The sequence below is a fragment of the Athene cunicularia genome (genome assembly GCF_003259725.1).
Source record: "Athene cunicularia isolate RWA chromosome 4 unlocalized genomic scaffold, athCun1 chr4_part2, whole genome shotgun sequence".
NCBI lineage: Eukaryota > Metazoa > Chordata > Aves > Strigiformes > Strigidae > Athene > Athene cunicularia.
This window is the reverse complement of record NW_020799099.1, coordinates 31,638,174-31,657,739: the sequence shown is the minus strand read 5'-3', so window position 1 is coordinate 31,657,739 and position 19,566 is coordinate 31,638,174. Positions and strand designations below refer to the sequence as shown.

The following is a 19,566-nucleotide window of genomic DNA, read 5'->3' as shown; positions in this document are numbered from 1 at the left end:
AGGGAAATATTTGGATAGGCACAGCTATTGTTCTTGCGGTCTTAGCCAGACATCTAGACTCTTTTGAACATGTTGGTTCATAGGGGTCCATAAGACCCACAGTTTTTGTCTCTGAACCACAAAGAAATAAGTAAGGTTTGAGCCATTTATACAGGAGACTTCGATGTTGCTTCTGTCCACATCTGAGCAGGTCTTCACCGAGCATCTGTCAGCACTGAGCTGGGGTTTTCAGTCCCGGCTGAACACTCGAAGTGTTAATGAGTTCTTGTAACTCCTCATTTCAGAAAGTTTGTGATGTTTCCTTTAAGAGCTGGTTAGCCATAGAAGAATCAGTCATTTTCTCTCTCATTTGCTACAGACAGGTGTGAATGGCTGTTTCCAAGCCAGGGTTTAACAGTCTTGACAGCAGCTCAGGATGTTCAAAACTAAGGCTGGGCACAGCGGCTGCACCGAATGATGAAGCAGAGGGTACAGTGCACGATGAGACTTGTATCGCCCTAACATCAAACACTGAGTTCATGAATTGCTATGGGAGCAGCCTCTGGCTTGACTGGGGCTAGGGAATTTGCATTCCCCTCTCATGCACCAGTCACAGGCTCTTGCACCTGCTGCCCGGTTTCTGTGCCAAGACAGCAGCTGCCTCCTCCACAGCAATCACTCTGGTATGTGCTGCCTTTTCTCAGCAAGAAGCTGGCCCACAAGACAACACACAGAGCCCACAGTAAGGATAGAGATTGCATAATGCTATTTCTCCTTTTATTTACAAAGGCTTTATTCCAACTGCATAAATAACAAATCCATTTCTAAACTGGGCTACTAGTAAAACTGTATTACAGTGGAGGAGGAACGACAGAAGTTATTTTTACAGGTAAACTAACCCTTTGTTCAACCCGCTGACTTTCCCTAGAATGAAAAATGTAAAAAAGCAGGTTAATGAGGATCGCAAATATTGCATCATGGAAACTCATTTATGTACCTTATTATCCTATCATCCTACTTCCAGAAGATGTGGAAGAGGAATGCACAATTTTCTCCAGCTTTTTACATAAATTAAGTCCTGCCTATAAGCGTCAACAATGCGGTTAAGGATGTAGAGGGGAAGATGGGAAAGACCTCACCTGAAGAAAGCTGGGAGGTAAGTCTGTGAAGTGCAGAAGCACCTTCCTCCTTTCAAAGACAGCTTCTTTCTCCTTCACCCTAACTCAGTGAATGGGAGAGAAGGAGAGGAATCCTCCACTGTCAGGGCTTGAGGGCCTGGGACTGGTGCTCATGGAATATGTAACTCTAACTTCCAGCACCTTGTACCAGGAAACAGGCTATAGTCAGGGACAGCATCCCTGCTGATGAAGCTACTTCAGCACGTTCTTACAGAATTCAAAATCTAAATACTTGCCTGAAAACGCATCAACAGAACTTAAAAACCAACCTACCTCAAGAGATGCAGTGCAACAAATATATCTATTTATCCTTATTTATTTTCTTTTTTTAAAATAACAGTGGCAGGATAATTACAAGTACCTTTTTTACCAAGTATGTGCTTCTGCTTAGTGATTTTGCATCCAGGGTGATCTACAGCTACAGCTTCTTTTTTTTTTTTTTTTTTTTTAGAATGACTAAGTATTCAGAGCTACTACACACTGTTCAGGTGTGTTACACAGTGAACTACTTCACAGTCATAAACATAATCCATAAAGCAAACACACAGGAGACTGTTTTGTTCACAGCTGTAATTGAGAAGGAGCTTCATCTTTTTCTTTTTGGCATCTTGCTATTTTGGTCAAAGTGGATTGCGATCTGCATTGTTACCCTTTCAAAAAAAAAAAGCAATTATAAAAATGACTTAATAAAAGCATTCTTTCATATTTCAACACAGTTTGTACACGAGCTTCTCAAAGATTATTCTAGAAAAGTCAGCTTGTTCAACCTAATATGAGAAGAAGGTCAAGTATGGAAAATTAGAGTAACAAAACTGTACAGTAAAAATAAGAATGTCTGCAGCATGTAGCCGTTAGTTGTAAACAACTGAAAGAAAGAAAAAACCTCCCTAGAAGTTGTAAAATAGTCCAAGTAACATAGCTACTGTATTTTCACAGCAGGTGTGCTTTCTACCACAGCCTTGATTTTTATTACTTTATAATTTTTAAATAACTTAGAATAATGAGTTTGCCTACCAGCAGCCAACTCAAAAACATAATGGAAAAAGAAAAAAACCACAGCCACCATTACAGTGGTGGGGAGAAACTCTCCTCAGCAGCCAATTTGTTATGTCCAGTTCTTTCCCTTTTTAGCAATCCCAATCAGGCAAAGTTCCTGGTTATATTCAGCTTATTAGGAATGGAAGTTCTTCAAAGCAGACTTGGATTTCACTGAAAGGAATGGTGATTTTTTTTCCCCCTCTGTAATGTACTATCAACTCTGCAGGGTCCTTGTGTCAGCAAGCTGCAGCAAAAGGAAGGGGAAAAATATTCCATCCAGGTGTGAAATGATTCATAGGTGGCATCTGAGCTCTTCAGAGGATTTTGTCAGTGTTGTCTTCAATCAGTACTTAAGCCTGAATCAGAGCTGAGTGGGCTGTGATTTTATCTCATCTGCCAGATGTGAGAAGCTGCTTGTTTTTTCGTTAACTTGTTTCATCTTTGCTGACACAGTATCACATCTGACTGAACAGTTTTCATCACTTTGAATGCCACTCAGCATACAGAAAAATAAACCAAGCCATGCCCCTTGGTAATCCACATAACATAGCAATGCAGAAACAGCAGCCATCTTGTGCACTAGACTCTGCCCAGCAGTGCTGACCTGAAAGGAAGAGGGAAATAAGTAAAGACAATATTAGAATGATGTAAATCTTACCAGACAGCTTCAGAGTGCCTAGGATAAGGATCTTGTGAAATTGAGGTCATGTTATCACAGATTTTCAAGTTTATAGTCTTTGTCTGTTCATCTTGTCACCCTGTGTAATGTGGAGTGTCTGTGCATTGATGTGAGTAAATTTCCCTGTACACTGACATGAATAATTCTCCCTTTCCGTCCTTTCCTCAAAATAACTGGGATTAATCTGATGGAATTGTTACATCCTCTTGTGATACCTCAGGAAAAAATAACATGACCCGAGGAGAATCCTTAAGGTTTTGGTGTATGGCTGTCTCTATGAGGTGCTGCAGAGTGTATCAGAAGAGTTGGGATGTTTTATCTATGGGTACCTCTACCTGTTAATGTACCAGCTGCCTGCAACAGTGACAAGAACACCTGACTAATGATCAGTTTCTTGGGACATTGGTATCTTAAGACTGAAGTGGAGGTATGGGTTAGGAGTGAAAACACAGATTATTCATACATCTGTTCAATTCTGTGTCTCCATCTGCACACCTGATCAGTATTCTCTGCTGCCATGAATTCAACTTTAAAAAAAAAAAACAAAACCCAAAGATGATTGGTGAGCTAAAACACTGCCATAATGGTTCATGTATCCTTCCACAATCAGTAAAATGAAAGAGCTGATGAGGCTATGTTCAACCAGCAATAGAACAAGAGCCAAAAAAAAAAAAAAAAAGGTTTCTAGCTTGGACTCTGAATTGTTACCTGGTTTCAAGAGTGCATTTTCCCCAGAGTGATCTTTGTGCAAACCTTATCCCTGTCTGAAAGGCTAGGTGCATAAAGGGATGCAATAGCTGCAGAATCATCTGCTGGAAAACCAGAGTGCTCTGTACAGTACTTGTGAGGAAGTAGAGATTTCTTTGAAATTTAGAAGTATTTTTTCCTACACTGAATAATACAAGAAATTAAAGATACAAAATTACATATTCTAATTCCCATCCCCTAAGAGAGAGGCTTGAGAGAATTTAAGATAGACTGTTCTTTTTTTTCCAAAAGTCCCAGGCTGAAGGGGGGATTTACACTGATGTTGTGCCCCATCTGTTGAAACATGCGGCGGGCCATTTGGTTTTAATTGTTTGATGCTTGCTCTGTATCCCATTCTCTTTATTTATTGATGTGGGTAACCTCTGACACAAACCTTAGTGTCTTCCATCTGTCCTTTTCAATGTGATTCTCGGGACTTTCGCTCTCATAGGAAGCCAAGTAAAGTGCTGCAATCAGAAGCAAATGCAATATGTTAGGCCTCCTGGCATTTTAAAATGTGCTCTTCCTGGAAAGCGGACTGAAGTTAAATGAAGCAGGCTTGTATTATCCATCCCTCAGATCAGAGCTCCAGAATGCCATTAGGAAGTATAGCATTGCTTATAATTACATCCAGACAATACTAACAGTGCATACGAACAAACACTACCCTGAGGGGGAAAAATACAACTAGTGAAAACTCATAAGCACAAGAGTGGAAGAAAACACAAAAAGAAAAAACTGACCCCAGGGACATGGTGCTTTGTAAGCAAGCAGCGAAGTCCCCATTTTCTTTCTCAAGCAGTACCCTTTAGGTTAAAGCATCCTGAAAGTCCACATAAATACACTTCAGATTATATTTACAGGGACCACGTATCCAATAAATTTTTTCATTCCATTTCAGAGAAAAGGACAGTATCAATTCTCACAGACCATGTGCACATAAGAAAAACCTTATTTTCTCTCTCACTTATAAGGGAGAAGATTTTTTTACTTGACAGACAGAGATGTCTCAGGACAAAGACTTTAGTGTGAGGAAGCAACAATTTAACATGGAGAGAGACTAAGCTATAGCCAGTGACACCAGACCTGCAGGAAGTCCAGAGCTCCTTACCATCATCACTGAAGACTGGGACAGTGAGCAAGTACTGCAGAATCTTCCGATCCCTTTCAAACGGACACTCCACTTGCTTCCACATCATAAATTCACTGACCTGTTTTGCCAATTCCCAAAATTTCTGTCAGAACAGAAAACAGAAGACATGCTATATATTAAGCCGTACTATTGACCTTGAACATTTTTTTAAAGGAGAGAGATTTCTTGGTTTAAGTCTAAGTCCAAGGCTTGGATTCTCCCTGACTTTTAAGCTAGAAGCAAATGTGGTCTGACTCAACAACTCAGCTTCTAACTTTTGCATTTCTGTTCCAAACTGGGATGACTTCCCATTCCTCCACCCTGGTAAAACTGTTGTTATTTATGAATATAAATCTAAATATAGATCATGATCTAGACTGTTTCTTTTCAAGGACCTGATAACACTCCTTAAACCCAACTTTTCACTTTGATGATGCTCATGCCTGTTTGTTTCACAGTGAAATACTTAGTAATTTTCACAGGAAGACTCTAGATGCTTAATACTGACATTTCAAAATCCAGCTGTTACATTTTAGTTAGTTAATCGGAAATGCTTTATTTTCTTAATGGAAATTTATGCCAAAAATAAACACAGTATGTTGATGTCAGTCATTGATAAACACTTTCAATTAAAGTTTAACATGCCTCTCAAGTGCACGTGGATTCCTTGATCATCACATCACATCACATCACATCACATCACATCACATCACATCACATCACATCACATCACATCACATCACATCACATCACATCACATCACATCCATCACATCACATCACATCACATCGTCTAGCTTTAGAACCGGTTTAATTCAGGCCTATGACTACAAGTGAAATGTACTAGTGACCCAGGCTTCCTGAAAGCTGAAAGCATCAGAAAACAAATGACTGGGTAATCCACACTGTCAGATAACAAGTGAGAAATCAGAAGCAGAAGAACTACTGAAAGACAAGGGACGCAAAACTCCTTCACTTCTGCTCTATCATGTTTCTTCAGAGACAATCTGTGACTTACATGTACAAAAATCCTGCATATATATCTTGACAAAGAATGAACTCACCTTTTACATATGGAATACAAAAAGAAGGTCTAAAATACTAATTTGAATGATTTTGACATTGAGTATAATAAACCTGTGAGTTGAAATGTTTAGATAAATTTGAGCACTGGGAAAAAGTTCTAACTTTTTCCCCACTAAAACATTGTGAATATTGAAAGGGTTTCTATAAACATTCCATCTTCAATAAAACTGCTTTTTCCTGGCTACCTCCCAGCTCCTGTGAGAGGTAATAGATACACTCAAACTCCAGTCTAATTTTGCTCTCCCAACATCCAGTGGAAGCTGAGAAGTGATCTGCTTCAGCTTTCTGTTGGGGGGCTGACCAAGGGGCTGACCCTCTATCAATATCTTGGTGTTCTACTTACTTCGAAATTGACATGACCATTTGGAAGACGATTGGCACAACCCTCATTGAGGAAGTAAATATCTTTGATCAAGAGGCTGAAGAAAGGTATTACGATCTAAAGAAAGAACAACATTATTCTCAGTCTGGTCCTGAATTGAAACATAATGCTTTAAAGAGAAAAATATAAGGAAGTTAGGTCATATAGAAGGTAAGAAAAACACCGAAGTACTAAGACCTCTCATTCACCACACAAAATTTTTGCATTCACTACATTTTAAAAAATACTACGTTTCTCTATAAAGAAAGTCCTCCCTTGGATGGTAAGCTAATCCTGATAGTTTTACTTCCAGCTTTGTGACAAACTGCTTCCATTACCTTGAACCCTTCTTGGCATGTAGCTCCCTCAAGGTCACAATTAAAGTACCTGTCGGCACTCCACTGCTTGTTAACCGTGGCTATACAGCATGTTTAGAACAACAGCATGCCTAACTCATTTCATTTCTATGTCATATCCCTTGCTTTCACTTTCTTGTTCTTCCTTGCAGATTCCAGAAAAAAAAAGAGCTCAGAGGTGGCTACTTCTTACATGTAATTCCTGCAGCGTATTTCTTAGTTCAGCTCTCCCTCTTGACAGGGACTTGATTGGTAAATGAGGAGAGATGCACATTAAAGCTAGGAGCACAAATGGCTTTTGAGCTACAGCTCCCTGAGCGCATGCAAGAAACTGAACCTTGGCACTGACTGGCTCAAAATGAAGCATTTCCTGCCAACTGAACAAATCAAAGTGTTTTTCTTTGGTGGTGCAGGAACATTCTTACATTCTTAAAATGACTGCATTTTAATTTGCATCCTCTCAAAATTTTCACAGCTGCACATCCTTGTTGCAACTGGGGATAAAACAAATACCACTTACTGCTATTTCCCTGGAAGACTTCGCTGCACCATTTCAATATCTGTAAGTTCTCTCTTTGAAGTCTTAAAACTCACTCTTCTCTGAAAAGTAGTAAGCATCTTACATGTAAAAATCTGGTACTCTGTATGATATGTGAACTTAGGACTCAGAAAAAAACCTTAGTGAAAAATGTGACCTTAGGACTCAGAGGAAAATCCCTGTTTTTATTTACACCTGTATAGCAACAATATAGACCACCAAACTGCACATGGATTTGCTTTATCCTGCCTGGTATTTTATGAGCACCAAGATCAGGTTTATTAAACACAGCGTGAAGTCCTAATATTATAAGCAACTGCTTCTGGGTGGGGAGCAGCTAGGAAGCCATCTGGCTCCTTTCCACAAGAACTACAACTGAGATTCAGCATTAACGTGTGACCGAATCCAGTTTATTTCTCAAAAGCTAATCTCTTTTAAAAGAGTGAAGAAAGATGCCACCTCTATTAACGCAGAGCTCACAGCCATTCTTGAATCTGGAAGATGGATTTTAATCACTGCATTACACAAACATCTGCCTCATCTCACGATTTCCACTAAAAAACCTCCAGAGTATATTTAAAGCTCATCTCAAGCCTGTACACAGGAAGGGGACTTTTTTTTTTTAGATTTTTTTTAGAATACCTTTTCTGATTAAATTTTAAATCTTTTCCACCCTAACCATAAACCACTTAAAACTGAGCATAATTAGCAGCTATGAACAAATTACTAGCAACCTCTTTTCAGTTGTTAGCCTTTCCATCTGTATTATTAGTTTGCAAGATAAAGTTCTGTCAAAAAAGAAATGAGCTGAGGCAATGTACTTTTTTTTGTTGTTGTTGTTTTGGTTTTAATAATCAAAACAATCACTCACTATTTGCAGCTTTCAGTCAGCACCAAACTGAACTGGCAGCCCTAACATGGTATTTTTCATTGAGCCACTGGGTTTCCACAAATATTCCACTTACTTTCTTGGTAGCTTACAGGTAATAATTAGACATTCCCAGTAAAGAGGGATTCAGTTTTGAGGATTTTTGTTCTTTTCAAAAGCCCACTAGGGGTAGAGTTGCTGAGAATCAGAATCCCAGGACAAAAGCTCACCACTCAGTTTAACAAACACATTTCATTTTTGCCCACTGCCAAATCACTTGTAAACATACCTTCTCTCTGTTGCTATGAGCTGTCAAGGACCTTTGAGCGGCTCCACGCAGAGCAGTTCGGTAATTATAGAAATTGCTAGAAGGGTCCATCTGATGCTACAAGGCATGAAAAAATGTAAATAATGATCCAGTGTCATCACCACACACAATTCTTTTTCACTTGAGCAACTATTTCTAAAAGCAAGAGGTCTGCTGAACAACACCACAAATACAGACTCCTGGAGGACTGCAGTATCTTTTTATCTGTTCACTCAATCAGAAGGGAACCTTGTTTTAAAAAAATGTTCACTCAGCACAACAAGGGATCCAATAGAAGTCAAGGGCAAGGAAAGCAAAGACAGGCTTCATGGACCTTCTTTCTCTCTCCACAAAGAAGGTAGCTCAGCTTTAATTCAAAAGCCAAAATCACAAAACTAAGACAACAGTGGGTCTGGGCACTAATACTCTGCTCTTCCTAGTATGCAGGTTTCTCAGAGTTGATTCAGTTGCAATGTCAAAGTAAGATCAGAGACCTAAATCTGTTAGTTGCCTCATTGCTCCAAGACTGACTGCTACACCTCAATGACTAGGATGACTGCATGGCTCGCAAAGCACGTCCTTAACCAGCAAAGTCCAGCCCGTGTAATAAGGTTTAATAAAATAGGGATGTAATCCTAAGAGCAACTTCCTGAGCTGTGCAGCTACCCTTGACCCAAGGAAGACTATTTCCCACCCAGGGGTGGGGGAAGGAAGTGAGATGGCTACAGCCATCCAGTTTTAATCTGTTGTCAAAAGACAAGTCAAATCTCCTGATTATATTAAGAAACATTTCATGCTTGTGTCAAGAACAAAATGTTACATTTTCTTTATCTTATTAATAAATAACCTGAATTAACAAATCGCCATTTACAGCAGGATAATTAACTTGGTAAATAATCTGTTGGGTAAATCACAGACTCAGACACTGCTGCACCCATCTGAACTTTGACAAAGGTCTTCACTACCTGAAGGTAGCTGGCAACCAATTAGTTCATGACAAATTTCTCTGACAGGGCAAGGCAGCCACCTTACAGCTCAACTTGATTTTCAAAGGCAGAACAGATTAGGTCAATCCACACCATCCCCCTCAAATACATCTCCCTTTCAAGAAGTTACCTACTTTTTTTTTTTTTTAAATAATTCCTAGTATCTTGGTTTGGGAATTAATTACTTCAATTTTCTTCTTCCAAATCAAAAGAGCACAAGTCGGCTGAACAATTCTTATTATATCTTCTATAATTTCCATTGAGAACACAAACTTACTAAATTAAACATGTACTAACGAAGTCAAGCTTGAATTTTAGAGCAGTTAAAATGCTATTAACAGCCCCATGTCCAAACACTGGCAAAACTTACCTCAAGAATATCAAACTTGGCTGTCTTTACTTTTGCCCAAGTTTTCTTTAACCGAGACACAGGACTCATGTTCATGCCAGCTTAAGATAAGAGAAAGAACTTGTAGGAATATTTAAAAAAAAAAAAAAAAGTCTTTCAAGTAGCTTAGGCTAGTAAGTAGTTCTAAAGCAAAGGAGCTATTAACAATAACAGTCATTTTCAACAGGGCTACTCAGAAATCAAATTCATAATTTTCTTGAAATTTCAAAGTTAAAAACGACTTTAAAAATAAAATCAACATCTCTTACACAATGAAAGTTCTAATAAAATTCTATGACATTATTTAATGTGGTTTTGATATAACATGAATATACAGTAGAAAAGCACAAATGAGTTCTCAACACCATCTCTTACGTCTTTCATTGAAAACTACCATACCTATGAAGTTTTCACATTTCAAATGAAAAAATATTCCCAATATTTTCCTATTAGATATAAAAAAGTGTGGAATTTTTAAACCACTACAATATATGTGGTGTGATAGAAATGATGGAAGACATCAACCCTCCATCTTAAAGGAAGAGTTTCTATTCCAATTTAGCACTAAAGTTGGTTTCAAAAAGCATGGATTTAGATCTTTGAACAGTTGCAATGAAAACTTTGTTTTTCTGTAACTTACATGATGGCAGTAAATAATTTCTTACACACATCGCACTACAATAATGTTAAGCAATTCTCCACTACTTCCCCTCCCAACTTCATACTGCTGAGCATGGCAAGCAGCAGACTTGTGTAAAGCACCGCGCTTCCTTTATCTGGATTCAAACAAGGACAAAACATCTCAGGACACATACTTACAAATAATAGCCATCAAGGAGTTAAAGTTGCCAATGTTAAAACATTCCCGTGCCACATCAATGAAATATTCTATCACTCTTGCTCTCTGCTTCTTCTTCACAGGCTGCAAGAGATGCCATTGGAATGTTACACTCTGCAGGAAACAGAGCATTCTGACCCATCCCCAAAAGAAAGAACACCCTTGTTCCTCTTTTCCATATATACCACAACTTATGTATATATACCACATATACCACAACTATGCTTAACATGTAGAGGAAGCCACACTGTTATGTTCAGAAGCCTTCACGACAACAAACACAACCGAGATACCAGGCACATAGAGAGCAAGGACAACAGGCAAAGAACTCTGCCAAGAAGAAGGGTGTGAAGAACAGTAGAGCAGAGAAGGAGGTCAGCGGAGAGGAGAGAAAAGATGCCTCCATTCACAAGGGGTATTCACAGGAAAGAAGCGCAGGCCAGACATGCTCCTGTGCTAAGAAGGGCTAACCTAGCATGTCACCACTTTGTCAGATGAACAAGGCTGAGGTATGAGTTTGATGCCGAAAACATGGAACTTATTTCCTCTTCAGCACTGTACTGACTTCATCCACACGGGAAGAAGTACTGAGCTGAGAGAATGAAAAGTTAAAGGGCACACTGAAAGGGCACCACACCTGAAAAGGCTTCATAGGTTTAGATAACTAGATTAGACTAAACCTTTTAGCAGAAAAAGACTTCGCTCACCATACAGATTTCTGTTGCAACCAAGTAACTGAGCCTGTTAAACCATTCCACATAGGCTTCCAGATTCCGGGTCTTCTTTTGATCTCTGTAGCAGCTCTGCAGACAGAAGAAAAATTGCAACTTCTAGTGTATCTTCATCTTTTTCCTGAGAGAGACCTTTTGGCTTTCCACCTCGTCACCCCCAAACACCAACAAGTAACCAGGAATAACTCAATTACCCAAAGTGACAAAAAGCCTAAGAGGGAAAGCAGCAGTGATAGTATCCGAGCACGTATAACTTCTTCCTGAGCTGTTGGCTCAGTAAAGCACTCCAGTAGGCATGCAGAATCCATTGCCTGCTGTAAATCCTACCAGGACTTATGATAGACTTATGCAAACAATCAAAGCTAAGTATCTGCTAAAGCCTCCTTGAATATGAGCACTGTGTCTGTCCTCACTCCTGTCCCATTAATACAGTGGAGACAACATTATGCTCTCTGCAAGTGCAGAAGGAAAACAGAGGCCAGCTCACTCCACTGGCACATTATGTTCAGATTCTCCCTTTCCTAATCAGTGTTATTTGTTCTGTAGTGTCTTGGAACGATTCCCACACCACGTCTCGGGACTGCCCCAAAAGGGGTAGACTGCAGTTTTAGTGATCTCGACATACAAAATCATTTTCAGAGACCGTCTGACTGAATATCAAATGGTAAACTTGAGTCATTCTATTATGTTTGTTAGTTTTAGGAGGACAGTAATTCAAGTTTTAACTGCCTGGCTTTGGCACAGTTTATTTACAGAGCATAAGTCATCTTGAAAGCTGCACTCAAGGAGATGACAACTCTAGCGTGGTTAGCTAAAAACACTGTGTCCTTGCCCTTCGTCTCAGATGGATCTAGAGCTCACAGCCCCCCTTCTTGTGATGTGTGCTATACCTGCAAATTGCCCCACTTGCCAGTTTGCTGCAAGAGTGCAGTAACAGATGTTGAGAATGAGTAACGCAAAAGCCAAAGTTAAACTCAGTTTTTTCCAAATGTAGACCACATAGGTGGCCTGCAGAAACCATTCACAGGATTAAGTTCTCACTTAGTTTAAATCAGAAAAAAAGCAAATGCGTTAATTCAAGTCAACTTGTTGGCTGAGTTCTAGAGTGCCAGGAGATGTTCTCCAGGAAGAAAAAGCATCAACAAAAATTCTAAAAGGAATACTAAAGCACTTTCACTATAAAGCTCGTTTCTGCTGGTTCTCATTTACTGATGGACCTTGCTTCCAGCTCATGGGGCACCTGAGCTCCAGGATGTTAAATACCACATTTCAGAGCTGCTTCAGATCTGCTCCAATTACCTTGTCATTATCCAAAGGATCCTTTTGCACAAATGCCTGGACAAATTCTTCTGGTCCAATATAATTGAGTCTCTCCTAAACAAAGCACACAAGCAGCCAAGTCATAAGCTATGTTAATCTGCATTTCAAAAAGAGGGGAAGGATGAAATCATAGTTGAAGGATGACAACTTACAAGCTCTATGTGTGTCAGCTGCTGAGCTAACACGTAGGGATCATTGCAGACTGTGATTATGTCCCTCTGGATGGACTGGGGCTTGGTCTTTAGAACTGTGAGGCGATCTGTGGACGTGGCACTAATTTTTGCAAGTACTTCCTCATACTGGCTAACAGTGGTGAGCTTCCGAATGAGGTTCTGGAGGAGCTGCTGTACGTTCTTCCGATACATCTGTCACGACAAGAAACAATCCGGAGACATTTTCAAAATGTGCAAAGATAGTATTAAAGTCTGCATAACACCAAAACAGATTGATGCTGATACCTGTATTTGTTGCCACCTTAAGATACGTTCCACTACGTGAGTTTCTAATATTAGCATTTCATCAGACCAAAAGGAATCCAGCCAAGAATTTAAACACTGATTGTCTCACAGATTCAATAGTGACCTGGTTAGCTCAAGGAAAAGTAGAAAAGACACGCAGAGTCTACTGCATGAAAAGTACCAACAATCACCAGACAAAATACAAGAAATGAAAATACTCCATCTTCTCCTGCTTAAGACCACAGGAAAAACAATATATGATCATTCAATGATGAAAAAAGGGTCTGGAGTAAATCAAGACCAATTTCACTGAAGTCAGAATTAAAACTTGCAGTAAATATGAGAAAATGGAGAAGATAATAAAAACATCCCTCTTTCACCTTGCAGGCCTTTCCATGTGGCAGTTTAAGTTAACAGGAGGGACAAATTTAAGTAGGAGCAGCACTCGACTCTTAAGTAGATAGATCTGCGTAACTGACCCTAAGGTGGTTATCATTCCAAATTCCTTAGGTGCCTTATGAACCCTAAGGTGGTTATCATTCCAAATTCCAGATACCATCCTAAAGCCATTAAAATTAAGTGGATGAAAAAAGGAGCATCCAAAACCTACTGGCAGCACAAGTATGGTGTGATTGTCCAAGGCAGGAATATTTCCCATATTCTAATGAAATTCTCATTCCCCACAAAGCTGCCATTTATATGGATTTCCAAATTTACTCAAATACAACAGCACTATCTTGGGTCAGATTCATTCTTGAAGTTAGTTATGTTCAACCAAGGCTGGATTTGTCTTGTTACTTGGTAAATAATTGCTTTCTGTAGATGTATTTTGATTTTCTAGACAAATACACACGGCATAATTTTTCACCAGGGTGGGTGGGGAAAGCACAAGGGGATCTACATTTTCCTCAGGAAGACACAGAAGTATTACTTCAAGTGCTGTGCTTCCATCAACAGGTGTTAGGTGACGCACACATAGACCTGCTTCACTGACCCACTCCCTTCCAAATTCTTTGAAATTTCATGTAAGAGAACTTTATGAAGCATTTTCTTGCCCAGCTGGTACTCAACTGAGAATGAAAAAAAAAATCTAAAATACTCAGGATGGATTCTGGCTACTGATAGAAATAATGTAATAGCCAGTGGGTTAAGCTTCAAAGCAAAAAAACCCAAACTTGCCTTAATTTGTGGTTCATGTCAACCCAGAACTGACAACATCAGGGAGAAAAGGCAAACTGGCACAGATACCCTCCAAAACCAGAACAAAAAATCAGAGTAGTTGGCCCACATCTGGTCTAACAGCAGTTCATCATAACAAACATTCCCTCTGGTCCATGAGGAGGCAAAACAATCTTGGCACAAAGGCAGAAGGAAATGTCAGTTTCCTCTCACACCTCATAGATGTATCTGAGCCCACAAAACCAACATCCCTCTGCTTTTTTGAGCTTCAGCCTCCTCTTGAGCAAACAGGCAGTGACCTCGCAGCACTTTTTGTGAGGATAAGTATGTACTGCACTTTGCACGCATAACAGGTATTTTCTGCTGGACCATTACTTAATCTCAGGCATTTTTAAAATTCCACATATATACATAGATACAGATATTTAACAACATACCAATGAACTCACTGAATATGTCTTTTAGATACTAATTTGACTGTAGTATGGCTCCCAGTCAGCCTAAACATATGGTCTTCCTCTAAATTAGGTTTACCCTTTCCACTTATTTGTCCCACAGTCTTATTTTTTATTGTATATTCACAATGACAGTGCTGATATTTATTTATCTTTTAAAATCTCTGAGAATTGGACAGCATGGGAGAAAGTGATGGGACACTTTACCTCAAGGTCACTCCTTTGTGACTGTCCCATATGGATAATGATTGGAAGTACCATTACTACCTGCTAGAGATGGAATACCATATGTTAAATGAATTTCCACAGTCAAACTCACTATATGATATCATGGTGGGAAAAAAAAAAAAAGAAAAAGAAAAAAAGAGAGGTCAGTGCAATGATGTTGGGCTGCACATGAAAAAGAGATCAGGCTGTGGGATGTGGCTTTGATCTGACTGCATACAGTCATCAAGTGTTTCACAGAAAAAGCCACTGCTAAACGTTTATATGGAACTAATCAGGAAATGGGAGGCAATGGCTGATGGGAAAGGTTTCAAAAGATATACCTTGAAACAAAGGTCAGTTAAGTGGTAAAAGCGACCAGAACAATCTAGAAATATCTCATGAGCATGATGACCTCTCAGGACACAGAGGGAAAAAAGTGGAAGGAGTGGAATTAAACTGAGGGAGAAGAGGCAAAAAAATAAACCCACTAAGGTTTTTCCAAAGATGATTTTTTGATCGAGCGATATGTTAGCATGGTGAACAGTTTTAGTTGGACTCCTACTGATAGCTCTTAACAGTAGTAGAGCACAGTAATTCGGGAAGTGGATTAAGAAGCTACAAGTAGGAGAGCTGTAGTGAACTGGAAAAGGAAACACTGCCTTTTTTGTATCCTTCAAGGTAATGACTCACACAAATCCAAGCAATCTGTAGAAAAGCAAGGTCAAGAAAGTTGCCATTTACCCTTCCAAGCAGTTCACAGTAATGCAAGTCAATTTACTGCAGTGCTTGCTTTCCCTTCCTCTTTCTAAAGGAAGCCTCAAAGTCAAAAAAAGCTCAGAGCTAGAGTGAGAAAAGATCTATAGCTTGCTGCCAGAGTAAGATTGCTCCCTAGTACTCATTTTCTAGCAATTTGTACATTTGCCTTCCCCTCAATAGATAATTTCACTCTTTAAACTCTCTGCATTGCCAGAAACTTCACTGTAGAAAACCCTTCCCTGTTGCCATTTCACTCATGTATCCACCAACTCAACTGCCCCTAGGCCCCAGTGGGTATTTTTCAAATAGGTCCTTTTCCTTGATCTGAACTTCAGTCCCCTATCTTCCTATTAAGAGTACGCAGAAACAAAGCAATGGTGCAGGAGCACTGTACAGGGAAAAGTTCCTTCTGGCACCCCCACAGTGAAGGCAAACCTACTGCCTCTTCACAGTCCAAAGCCTCCTGTAGCTATCTTGCAGCAGTTCTAAGCTTGCTCATCAAATTTGGTATCATTTTCATTTGTATTTTATACTGCATCTCACTCTCTTGTCCCATCTTCTTTTGTCCCTCCCCCCTCCCCATTTTCACAACATTACAATGTATTTTAGCTTCAAAATTCGGCTTAGGTTTGCTCTTTTCCAGCCTTGTTTACAGTCTTCTCTCAAGGTCTTTCCAGGCCTTTGGTGGCACTTGCAACTCCTCCCCGTAAAGCTTACCTAAATGCTTGTTAACATGCCGTTTGCATACGGTACATAAGGAATACCAGCCCCTGAGGAATGTTTAGAAACCCAATGCCATTTAGCAGTTCCTCTTTGTGTTTAGAGCATTTCCAAATGACACTCCAGTGCCTTTTGTAATCTTAGTATTATGACAGCTACCCATGATCTGCTTACTGAAACCTTGTTAACTGCCTTTCCACTAAGTGAATATAAGTTTTGGCTTTTGGCTGAGTTTATTTCAGTACTTACAAGACAACCATCAGTTAAGCATCAAAATATTTCATAGTACCTCTGTGAAACTTTACTTCCATCTCAGAACTAGGACTTAGAAAGAGGTCAGGTGATTTCCTTGGGTGCTCTATCCAGAGGGATGAATATGACAGACTTCCTCTAGGCCCATATCTGATGCTTTAAGATCAAGACAATTGCTTCCTGGTCCAGTTTTCTTTAGAAACTTTTTCCCAAACCTGCTATAACTCTTCCATTGACTTACAGGTCATAGGCCCAATGCCAACACACTCTACTCACACAAATCAAAGAAATTATCAACATCAGTAGGGATTTCTCAGATATGCAAAGCTTCCAAGCAGAATCACTAAAATGAAAAATACTACCAGACACTAAGTTGGGTCTGTCTGCACAATACGCAATTATATTATGGGTTTAGGGATGGAATGAACCTTACCTGTGCTTTGAAAAGGATCTGCTTATGCAGCGTGGTTTCCTCCTAGGCCTAGGTACCAGGCAGAACTTCTTGCCTAGCAGCACCTTCATAATAAGTTAGCTTAGCCACCCAGAGCCATACAGCAACAAACCTACAATATCAGGGCATTAAAGAAATGTCTTTTTACCCAATAACTTTGTGCACAGACAACTTACCTCATCACCACTGGCTATTCTTTGTGCCAACTCTTTTAAGTTCCTCATCATTCTTTCATCTCGGAAATCATAAGGAAATGTCTCTGTCCATTCAGTCAACAACTGTAGGATTTTGGGTGCAATTTTTCGTATTCGATTCTATTGGAAAACAGTAAGGAGGAATGTTAGAGCAGTACAGCACATATCTAACCCAAAGGAAACAGAATTCCCTTCTGTAGGATATTGTGGAGCATAAGGGTATGAAGGTCACTTAAATTTTTAAGCTTAACTTAATTCAGCATTGGATTACAGGCCAGAGCCAATACCCAATGAAGCCAATGAAGAGATTCTCACTGGCTTAACTGACATGGAAATTCGGCCCCAGGTAGGTGGAAATCTTAGAACGATTCCTCTCATTATCAGGAGTGTCTCAGTGCAAGACATTTATTAGTGTTTCTATAACTTATGGTTAACTATCAACAAGGAAAGTGATAAGCTCCAGTTCTGCCAAGACTTACGCACACACTATACCTTATAGGGAGAAAGCAATGGAATTATTCAAGTATCTAAATTGAATTTGTGTCATTTTCTACTGGTGTGGAGGTTCTCTCCAAACATCCACATCTTGTCCCCTTTCAGCTCTAGACATGACATGCAAAGGGGTCAACAATCTAAGCCACTCTGCAAAGCCTGTAGCAGGAGCATAGCTTAAGCATGTGAGACAGATCAGTGTAATTCCCATTGACATGCTCGACTCATCGTTACATCTTTCCAACATTTTGGCATTATATGTCAGAACTCTGAAACAAAAGCAACCACTGCAGGGCCAGTACAGGATATGTCATTAACAGAGAGCACTTTTATTTCTGGCCCATATATTGGTAAAACAGACAGTGTAGCAGCTGCAACAGTCTTCACAGAAGAGAGGCTGAGCAGTGTGGAAATTCTGCATGAATGTCAGCAAATAAAGAGTCAAATTCTAGGTGCTTGTATCAGGTTTTCAATCTGTTTAATCCTACTGAGGACTCTCTTGAGTAGGAACATTTTTCTGTGGGCAGGGTGGAGACATTTGACTGGAAGTAACAGGAATCCCTGATAAGGAGGAATCTTACCTTGTCCAGGCCAGGCTCACATAGTCTCTGCTGCTCAATGCACAGATGGCATACTTTGGCCATGAGCTCATACGGATGCATGAACAGGTGTGAACTGAGAAGGAAGGTGAAGATGTAAGTCCTCTGCAAACAAGAAGAAGACAAAGGGATAAGGACACATTACCAGCAGCTTTATATATTTTCTCCAAATGTGTTCCTGACAAATCCATTCCTAAAACTTTACTATCTGCAGAAGAAAACTCTGCATGTGACTGTGACAAGAGCTATTACTACAGCAATAAGCATTTAATTTAACACTTGTCATTGCTCCAGAATCAGTGTTATAAATTCGTGCTTAAGCCAAGTTATGCAAGATTTAACTAAAACATGGTAGAGTAGGGCTGGTTTAGCTCTCCTATTGCACACAGCCTTCTTGCAAGCTCAGTACCTAAAATTACTCAGAATAAGATTTCAACTCATCTTCTCTTGCTCTACAGAAAATCTTTGTGACAGCCATTACCATATTACATAACTCTTTGTAGGCTGACAATGGAAAAAAATTCATGCTGCAAGTCCAAGCTGCTTGGAATACCAACAGAGAAATCTTGTCTGCTTCCACATTCATAGCGAAAGCAAATAGTCTTGAGAAAAAAAAAAAACAATAAAAGATGTCAGTTGGCCAGACTGTTGAGCTGACTCAATTTTGCCACATACACCATCTTTACAATGCTGTGTTTGCCTGTCTGACCTCAGTAAACGGCACACTATGACCTTGTACTTCCTTTAAGAATCTCCAAATACCGTTAATTTCTTATAGCAATGCTTATCTCCTGGGTGAATGCAGAGAGAACTGCATGGCTTAATTTTACAGAACAAAAATTAGTAACTCATTCTGAGGTTACAAGAGGTGGCTCCTTATTTTGCTTTAATTTTCCATATATCATGATTTGAACTCATTGTAATATCCACTCCAGTCTCCATACTTGCCAATAGTTAAGTATCTGTGGCACCCACAAGAAAGATTCTACAATGTTCCAGTCCTAGGAACTTAGAATAAACATCATGTTTGACCAAGTGATGTCTAAATTGCTACATGTTTAAATTTGAAGCATTAATGGATAAGCACTAGCTTAAGCACAGTCCTGTGCTGCTATTAACTCTGATCTAAGTTAGAAAAGATCCTGACTTGGAAACATGAATAGATCTATGACAACAACAGAAGCTGAATATAACCAGAGTTATGTCTTCAGCAAGAGCCTTTCAACAAGCAGAGATGCAGTTTCATCATCCCTCAGTCAATCCCAACTGCCC

At 39.6% G+C, this 19,566-nt stretch overlaps 1 protein-coding gene across 2 annotated transcripts in view; it reads right to left on the bottom strand.

Annotated features, from left to right (window-relative positions):
* Positions 1–742: 742 nt before the first annotated feature.
* RASGEF1B (RasGEF domain family member 1B) overlaps positions 743–19,566 on the bottom strand; it is a 19,658-nt gene continuing 834 nt past the window's right edge. For both annotated transcript variants that reach the window (XM_026848144.1, XM_026848145.1), the window contains exons 2-13: positions 18,277–18,399; positions 17,186–17,323; positions 12,684–12,896; positions 12,511–12,585; positions 11,188–11,283; positions 10,462–10,564; positions 9,625–9,704; positions 8,251–8,346; positions 6,182–6,277; positions 4,733–4,856; positions 4,016–4,088; positions 743–2,799 (exon numbers count right to left, since the gene is read on the bottom strand). In XM_026848144.1, coding sequence (XP_026703945.1) covers positions 2,775–2,799; positions 4,016–4,088; positions 4,733–4,856; positions 6,182–6,277; positions 8,251–8,346; positions 9,625–9,704; positions 10,462–10,564; positions 11,188–11,283; positions 12,511–12,585; positions 12,684–12,896; positions 17,186–17,323; positions 18,277–18,399 — 1,242 coding nt within the window. In that variant the 3' untranslated portion in view covers positions 743–2,774. The remainder of the gene's footprint in view (positions 2,800–4,015; positions 4,089–4,732; positions 4,857–6,181; positions 6,278–8,250; positions 8,347–9,624; positions 9,705–10,461; positions 10,565–11,187; positions 11,284–12,510; positions 12,586–12,683; positions 12,897–17,185; positions 17,324–18,276; positions 18,400–19,566) is intronic.